The sequence below is a fragment of the Rasamsonia emersonii genome (assembly GCF_000968595.1).
Source record: "Rasamsonia emersonii CBS 393.64 chromosome Unknown ctg1118621760709, whole genome shotgun sequence".
Classification (NCBI taxonomy): Eukaryota; Fungi; Ascomycota; class Eurotiomycetes; order Eurotiales; family Trichocomaceae; genus Rasamsonia; species Rasamsonia emersonii.
This window is the reverse complement of record NW_013562790.1, coordinates 5,249-13,750: the sequence shown is the minus strand read 5'-3', so window position 1 is coordinate 13,750 and position 8,502 is coordinate 5,249. Positions and strand designations below refer to the sequence as shown.

General features: G+C 50.3%; 3 protein-coding genes across 3 annotated transcripts; 1 reads left to right on the top strand and 2 right to left on the bottom strand.

The window, feature by feature from the left end:
- T310_8319 (uncharacterized protein) lies at positions 1-4,966 on the bottom strand (the record flags this gene model as incomplete). The annotated part of the gene is made up of 2 exons (XM_013468901.1): positions 1-4,786; positions 4,872-4,966. Coding segments are annotated over 2 exons (4,881 nt in total), but the record flags the coding sequence as incomplete, so codon positions are not given.
- An 831-nt stretch (positions 4,967-5,797) lies between these two features.
- T310_8318 (60S ribosomal protein L27) lies at positions 5,798-6,463 on the top strand (the record flags this gene model as incomplete). Its single annotated transcript, XM_013468900.1, has 3 exons — positions 5,798-5,851; positions 6,065-6,401; positions 6,456-6,463. 3 exons carry the CDS (start codon positions 5,798-5,800, stop codon positions 6,461-6,463), a joined length of 399 nt encoding a protein of 132 aa, XP_013324354.1.
- Positions 6,464-6,732: 269 nt separating this feature from the next.
- T310_8317 (uncharacterized protein) lies at positions 6,733-7,404 on the bottom strand (the record flags this gene model as incomplete). The annotated part of the gene is made up of 4 exons (XM_013468899.1): positions 6,733-6,775; positions 6,809-6,899; positions 7,071-7,232; positions 7,320-7,404. 4 exons carry the CDS (start codon positions 7,402-7,404, stop codon positions 6,733-6,735), a joined length of 381 nt encoding a protein of 126 aa, XP_013324353.1.
- Positions 7,405-8,502: the final 1,098 nt, after the last annotated feature.

Sequence of the window (8,502 nt, the reverse complement as noted above, 5' to 3'; positions counted from 1 at the left end):
TGTCTCGTACTTTTCCGGTTCGGGAGGAGGGAGGGCAGGAAGGAGAGAAGGAATGGCCGCAGGGATGGCGCACAGATCTGACTTTATTTGTTCGGTAGTTCTCTGGGAGTGCTCGTAATGCTGACCGACGAGGAAAAGAATATCCTTGATAGCGCCGAGGATTTGAGGGTGATCTTCACGGATTTGCCTCTCCACGCGGTCTGCTACTGCAGCCGCTTTCTCCAATTCTGCCTTGGACTGCTCTTGTTGTTCTTTGATTTCATTGTGCATCGCTTCCATCTTATTGTAGGATTCATCAACTTTGTGGAAAAACGTCTTCGCGTCATCACTCATGCGCTCGCAAGTTTCCGTCACACTGTCGCCCATAGCACCAATAACGAGCTTGATGTCTTCAGCAATGCTCTTTGTGGCTGTCAGATGTTCGACTGTGGCCGCATCCCGTGCTTCAGCCTTCGTAAATTTCGAATCGACTGCTGCCTGCAGTTCGTCATATTTGGCTAGGATTTCTCCAATCCTCTCGTCAATCTTGGCACTTAGGTCGCACACAATGCCAGCACGGCTTTCTTCTTGTTTTATCAAGGCAGCGGCATCTCGCTCCTCAGTCTCGAGCTTCGCTGCTTCCTGTTCCCCGCGAGCGCGCTCGAATTCCCGATTGATGAGTTCGCTGAGCTCCTTGATACTCTCAACGGTACTGAACGTCTCGGCGGATGCGGTTAGGCCTTCTATGAGAGACTTCAACTCCGAGAGCCCTTCTTGACTCCCGTCAAGCTTGCTCTTCAACTCATCTCGCAGTTCACCAACAACGGCCTTAGCCTCATCAATCTTTTCCGCAAGTCCGCCATGCTCGACCTTCCGTGCCTCGAAGGCTTGAGCAGTTAGTTCAGCTTCGGTCTCGACCTTTTCTTTGAACTCAGCCACAAGCCCGCCAAGTTCCTGGATCTCGGCTTTCGTAGGCAGTGTCTCCACGTCTGGGAGTTTGAGCTCTTCGATCTGTGTTTTGACCTCAAAAATCATGGCCTCCACAGTCTGGAGATCGCTCTTTACCACCCTCTCCGGATCTTCTTGTGCGGACTTCTCGCTGTTTTTAAGGTCATCGACAGCAACCCACACATCCTTTAGCAGAGTTTCTAGAGTTCCAAGCTCTGATTTGGTAGGTCCCTCTGCATCGATGCGGCTAGACAGCTCGTTGAGGGTATCTTTTGTTTCTGAAATAAGCGCCTCCAAGGCTATTATATGTTCTGACTTTGCGATTTCATCGGGCCCAGGGAAATTCATTTCATCGATCTTAGCCTTCGTATTTCGTAGAAGCGTTTCAATGGCGTCTATGTCATCCTTCCTGGCAGCTGTCGGGTCCAGGGGCATCTCCCGGGCACCAACTTCAACGACAGAACCGTGAACGTCTCTCACTGCAGCGAGGACTTCGTCGAGATGCTCTTTTCTCAAGGCATCCTCTGGAGGTTGGGAGGCCTGTGAATTGGACTCTATAGCCTCAACCTTAATTTGAAGCTGAGTAATGAGAGCCTTGAGGCTTTCAATGTCGTTCCCAATGGCAGTCTCACTCGCTAGGATGAGTTCTTTGCCACGATTGGTTGTCGTCTCCTCAAATTCCTTTTGTGACTCTCGGAGAAGTTCCATCTCCACCTTGATGCTAGCTAGTCCTTCCCTAAGCGTCTCCAAAATCTCACCACTGCTGTCGTCGGCGGGCTTGTTCAGAACCTTTTCTAAGTCTCCACGGATGGCATCGACACCATCGTTGAATGCATCCAGTAGCTCTGTCGTGCTCGATAGCATGCTTTCCTCTCTTCGCTGCATGGTTTCAGCTTGTAGTATTTCAAAGCTCTCTCGGAGAGCAGCTATTATTTCATCCTTCTCTGAAGGCCCTGACTTGACGAGACTCATGCCGATTGTTTCGCGGAGGTTCTCGAACTCCTCTTTAACCGTCTTCACGACCTCGGAAGTATCGGTTCCAGGGCGCTGACGTTCACTGAGATCATGAATGGCATCAAGAATTTCATCCTTCTCGCTTGACACGCTGCTACGGATAAGGAGAGAGCTGAGCGTCTGTCGAAGATGCTCGAACTCCTTTTCCATAGCGTCGAGGAGCTCAGGGGTGTCAGGGTTGCCGCGTCCTGCAGACCCAGCAGCAGCCTCATTAATAGTCCTCTCCATATCCGCTTGCAGGAGTCTGAAGCCCTCTTTGACTGTGTCGATAATCTCGTCTTTGCCCGTAACATCGGCAGCCCTATCGACGTAAGATTCAACCTCACTGCGCAGGCCCTCAAGGCCATCTTTGAGCGCGTCGAGAACTTGTTCGGTATCCCGGCCGTTGGCAGCAGAGTATTGCTTGAATTCATCTTTGATACCCTGCACCAGTTCGTCAAGACGCTGGAGAACTTGTTCCCCGACATTAAACTTCGTGGAGTTGGTTGCTTCATGGAACCCGGATGTGATCGCTTCCATGAGGTCCTCTTTATTCAGCTCAATCTCCCTAATCATTTCGGTTTGACTAGCCAAACCCTCTGATATCGCATTGAGCACATCCTCTCGCGTTAGGTTCGATTCGGGTTCTCGTGTACTGCTTTGTTGAGTTGCCAGTGCTTCGTTGACGGCAACGATGACGTCTTCTTTGGTGACGTTGGATTCGCCCATTTCTTTGGCAGCAGCATGATGAGCAGCTAGACCCTCTGTCACGGCATTGAGGACATCATCGCGTGTGATTCCTGGATCAGGATCTGCTCTTGTCAGAGCATTCTGGCCAGCGAGGGCTTGTGAAACAGCAGCAAAGATCTCCTCTTTCGTAACACTGGGCTCGGGCACCGACAACTCGAAACTTTCAAGACATTCTTTGACTGCGGCGATGATCTCATCTCTTGTGATGGTTGGCTGAGGTGGTATGGGAGGTGGCACAAAGTTTTTCAACCCTGCTTGAACCGCTGCGAGAACTTGATCATAGGTGACACCGGGCTCATGCTTTGGCTGGTACGCTTTCAAGCCCTCGCTCAAACATTCAAGGATCTCCTCTCGTTCGAGGCCAAAGTTCTGCAGTTCGATCTCTGGCTTGTAAGTTTCCCAAGCCTCCCTCACAGCTTCCAGAATATCCTCCTTCTCCATACCCACTGAAGAAGACGCGGGTGGGAATTGAGGTGGAGGGAATTCTGCCATGGCAGTCTTCACGGCTGTATAAATTTCGGCGCTGTCAGCAACACCACGGGACACCGATGTCGACAATTCCCGCTGATATTCCCGGATCATATACGCCATCTGCTCTTTCAGCTCCGCCAGACCTGTTTGCACTATTGCCGCAATTTCCTCCTTTCCTGGAGCACGTCGAGTCTCTTCACCAGCCTGGGAAGCAGATGCTTCGTCCAGTTTCCGAGCAATTTCTCTTCCCATGCCCAATACTTCGCCGCGTAATTCCCGAACCAGGGCCTTGACTTCATTCGTTAGGCCACCTCCTTCGGCTACGCTGTTCTTTACTCTCTTAAGGAGCTCAACCACGTCCTCTGTCGCCACTCGTTTCTGGATAGCATGGTCATCGGCAGTCTGCGAGTCATGGGCGGGGGGGATAGCCCGGGACTGGGTCTCAGCATGCCCAGAATCTGTGCCCTGAGCCTTTTCACTGCCCCCGCTGGTACCTGAGCGGACCAATGCTCGATTCGGTGGGTTCTCTTTGACCAAGTTGAGAATCTCCTCAAGCATCTTAGTGATATTCTTGTCGGCGTCCTTATCAGCCCCATCTTTTGCAGGCCTCCTCTTGACCTCATCGACAAGCTCCAGCAGCTTGTCTTGGGCTTCCTTAGTAGCCATTTCACGCAGGACCTTCTCTAGCAAGGCGATGCTGGCAGAACCATCGCTTATAGGGGCAGGAGAGACACACAGATCTCTTTCCAACGCATAGGCCCCGGGGCTCGCCACGCGAGGTATATACGACTTTCTGGAACTTGGAGAACTGTCGTACGGTTTGCTGTCAACCACATATCCGGGACTGGCGGAACCGTAGGGTGCTGACTTTGTGCCCACTGCTTCTGGGTCCAGTAACTTGGACGAGATGTTGGAGGCTAACTCACGGATGCTTCTTCGGATATCCTCGTCCCGAGCGTTTGTAGCAGCCTTAAGGCTAAGCAGGTCTGTGGCATTATCCTTGCTTCGCCGACTCAACTGAGCCATCTCCTTCTGCAAGTTCGTCGCAATACTAGTGAGACTAAGGATCTGCGCTGACAAGGCGTCCAAGGTCAGATTGTTCGAAGGAGGAACGGGAGGATTAGAGACATTCGACGGCTTCTGCTCGTTTTCTCCTGGGACCTGCATATTCTGCAGGGCCAGCATTGTGGCAGATGGTGGCGTATTCTCGCCTAAGATCGGCTTTGAAAGATAGCGGCTTGAAACGTGGTACTGCGGCGACTCTCGTTCTGAATCACGAGTAGCCGAAGTCCCCGATCTCGTGGGACTCTTGTCGCGCGACTTGTCTCCTGTTTCGAAGAGAGATGCCCGCGATGGCCGCTCCGTGGACCGGCTCTCGAGGTAGTTGCGGAATTCCGAGCGCGTATCTTGCAGGGACTGCATGCGTTTATGGTATTGCCCTTTTATCAGGGACTTCTCTGGCGACGATTTCAAAGGCATAGGGTTTGTGGTGTAGGGGCTGGGGGCATTCTCGCGCATTTTCTCCGTTAGGCTCGCCGCGGCGGCCTGGATGCTGGGAGCTGCGTTGGATCTCGTCTTGGGACTGCCTGTACTCGGGTTCATTGGAAGAGGAGGGGGAGCCCTGTCGGGATCTGAACTGTCCCACCTACGTTTTCCAAGCATTGATGTCAGTCCCATATCAATCGCGGGTATAAGGCCGTTATGTAAATGTTATTGCGCAGTTGACATACATGGGCACGGATCGAGTACTTTCTGAGTGCGAATGTTGGTGACCTTTGACAAGTAAGCCCCTGTCACGGGAGCCGTCGCGCTCGTTGGACGGCATGATGGCGATCTTTTCTGCGCTGTGATGATACGATTGAGTTTGTGCAGGCGTTGGAATGCGGGGAGGAATGTAAGATTGACAGTAGTTCCTATAAGGAGAAAATAATGAACATGACAAAGTAAGACAAAACAACAGAAAAAAAGAGAAAAAGAAAAACGAAAACCACAAAGCGCCAGCGTCGTGAATAGAGGTCGTAAACCGAAGTCGTTAATCGAGAGAAGATGAAATCGTGACAATGATCCAGATCATGAAGCTGGAAGGGGGAACTAGTAAGAATCAACAGATATAACAAAAACAATGGGGCGCGACCAGTCAAGAAGTTTGGTAGCTAGTGGGGGGCGGTGACATGCCAGCTCATCCGTCTCCATAGAGAGCTCCTGTGGTTCCATGGTGATAGACATCGATCGAGCTCCTGCCTCGTAGCAACGGAGGAGCAGCGGAGCAACCGTAAACAAACAACCTTGGAAGGCGGGTTGCGTCACTATCAGGCGCTCGGACGCGGCTTCCGATAAGACTAGCGCCGGCGCTAGCTGGTTTCCTCATGGAGAAACTTTCCGAAAAGGGGTTGGCGCCAGCCATTACGCCCGATCGTTAAGCGGGCCAATCAGGTGGGAGAACACAAATCCTCTTGCCCTGAGCCCTGCGTCCACTACTCACAAGCGAAAAAAGAAGTCGAGCGCGGAGAACCTTCACTTGCACGACCGATCTACTTCGACAACAACTGCCCGTCGACCTCGCTGCCGCTCACCGGGACTTTCGCCATGAAGTGTCAGTGTTCCCTGCCAATGTTTAAATTCTTCTTCCAAGCAAGCTGACAGCAATGAAACAGTCATGAAAGTGGGCCGTGTGGCCATCATCACCCGAGGCCGTTATGCCGGTAAGAAGGTACGACCGCATGCTCTCTCCTCAATTACCGCACCTAGAGATGGAAGTGTGAAATTGGCACTGTTTGATTGAGATGGCTGGGGATATCGGCATCGCTACGAAGAGGAAGTTGGAAGACAGGCGCGGGCAATGATGCGAACTTCGCTGGATATCGGACTGGTGCAATGACGGACAAATTCGCTGACATGGCCTTTTTTTTCTCCGCAACAATAGGTCGTCATCATCCAGCCCAACGACACCGGCTCCAAGACGCACCCGTTCCCCTATGCCCTCGTCGCCGGCATCGAGCGCTACCCTCTGAAGGTGACCCGCCGCATGGGCAAGAAGAAGGTTGAGAAGCGTAGCCGCATCAAGCCCTTCATCAAGACCATCAACTACAACCACCTGATGCCCACTCGCTACACGCTCGAGCTCGAGGGACTGAAGGGCGTTTTGACCAACGACACCTTCAAGGAAGTTTCGCAGCGTGAGGAGGCCAAGAAGACCATCAAGAAGGCTCTGGAGGAGCGGTACACCAGCGGAAAGAACCGGTGGTTCTTCACTCCTTTGCGTAAGTGAAATTTCATCACTACGTGCCAGGAATATTTCCTAACATCTATTACAGGATTCTAAATGGTTTCGACGTTTTGGGTCTCTGAGGTGTTATGAGCGCACGGGGTCGGTCAGATGAAGAGTCGAGGTTTAAGAGTCTTCATCCCCCAGATATGGGCCAACCAATCTAGCGAATTGGGTCTCCATGACTGGACGAGGAATGGGATGTGTCAGAATATAAAGTCCATGTTCTTGGGCTCATGCTGAAAAAAGACATAAATTTCCTTTTTTTATGAGGGAAGCCATTATATCCTGGCGTCTGTCTCGAATGAAATGAAAATACCATCAATTTAACACTTCGCCATTGATTTTCTCTTTTCCATTCTAGAAGTGCTGCGCCAGTCAGTACTGCTCGGCTTTTCTTACCTGCTTGTACAGGAATTCTTGCAGAGAGGGTTCGGATACGTCAGACCAGAGACTCCAATTGTGACCGCAGCAGTGGCGTGACTAGATCCCTCTAGACTCCTATATATCATTGTACTGGAAAGAAAGACAGCATTATTGAGATAAAAATCTCTCAGGTAGATAAGCTCTCTCAACGTGAGGGGATTCTCTTTTCTGCTCTCTTAGTCCAATCAATCCCACACGACCCCCGGGTAGGTATATCGTGCCAGCAACCCTTGCTTACTTTCGTCCAAGTTCTGGCTTTCAAGGGTATTTCGTTCCCCTCCCTCCACCACCCCTGTCGAAGCCAGGGTGCCAGCCTGTATCCTGCCTTGTATGTAGACATGATAAATACCCGAGTGATATGATAGGTGGTGATATGCATTATCCAAGTATTTATTAGGTACTTGTAGTTTGTAATGGTTAATGATCTAGATCATGTAGCTACAGACACACTGTTGTCGATGCCGGCCTATGTATGTACTGTACATACTCTGTACTCTGTACCCCGTGTCATCCACACATCCACCCCTCTCCATACCCTGGCGGTACTGGCCAGACCCTAGCAACTTGTGCATCTTCACTTCCGTCTCATCCCGTCCGGAAGCCCCTGCCTGCCTTGTTGCTCCTCCTCATCATCTAACCGTTCTGCTCAACTTGCATCGACTCAAAATTATAGCTACAAGCCCCCCTTGTTATGTTGATTGGTAGGAATGGAATAATTTTACATACTGATAAGGAGCGCATAGGTAGCTAAGTATGTACTGTATGTGCATACATGTATCGAACAGGCATACCTATGCAGACAACTACCTGGATTGAATTGAATTGAATTTGAGACTATATTATGCCCCTCACATTAAGTGATGAAGAAATGGGGCGGTGACTACCGGGCGTCGCAGCAATTGTAAATTTTCCAACTCGAGTAGAGTAATCAGAGAAGATGAGTGTAAACATGGAAATTTTATTTATTTATTTGTCTTCCTCCCTCCCAGGATCAGGTGATGATACTCGTGGTATGACCCCGCGCCACGACAGAACAGATAGAGAAATTAGGTATGTGCAGTATCTATCTCTCTACCTACCAACCTAGGAAACTGAAATGCGGGGAGAAGGGAGGAAAAGGCCAGGGGGGGAGAGGGGAATACCTAAATAACCGATGCATAGGTACTACCTAGGTAGGTAGGTGAAAATGCAGCATGAAACTCTGCTCACTGGTGGGAAGCTGCAACACGGCCAACCCATATGCAAAACATACATGCGCTTGCTTGATAACTTGGAGCTTATCCTGCAGGCATACCAGCGTATGTATGTACCGCGCAGTATGTTTGTATGTCTCATGTATGACAACGGCGAGGTGATAGAACTAGGGTAATCAGGTAGCCAGCTACCTACCTTGGGTGCGTACATACACTAGGTAGTTAGATAGCATGCTGGGTTGATAATTACACTAGGTGTGTATGAGGTACGTACCCTTGTAGACTATCATTCGAAGCAGGTTTCAGTTGTCAGATACCTGAAAAAGACTGGCTGATAATATTATTTCGATGTACTAAGAATCTGGAATGTGATGATTGTTGAAAATACTGTGAGAATATTATTAATTAATCGCCTCTTTCTCTCGTTGTCATTATCACATGAAACGATGTTGATCAGCGATGTTCGCATCACAATCC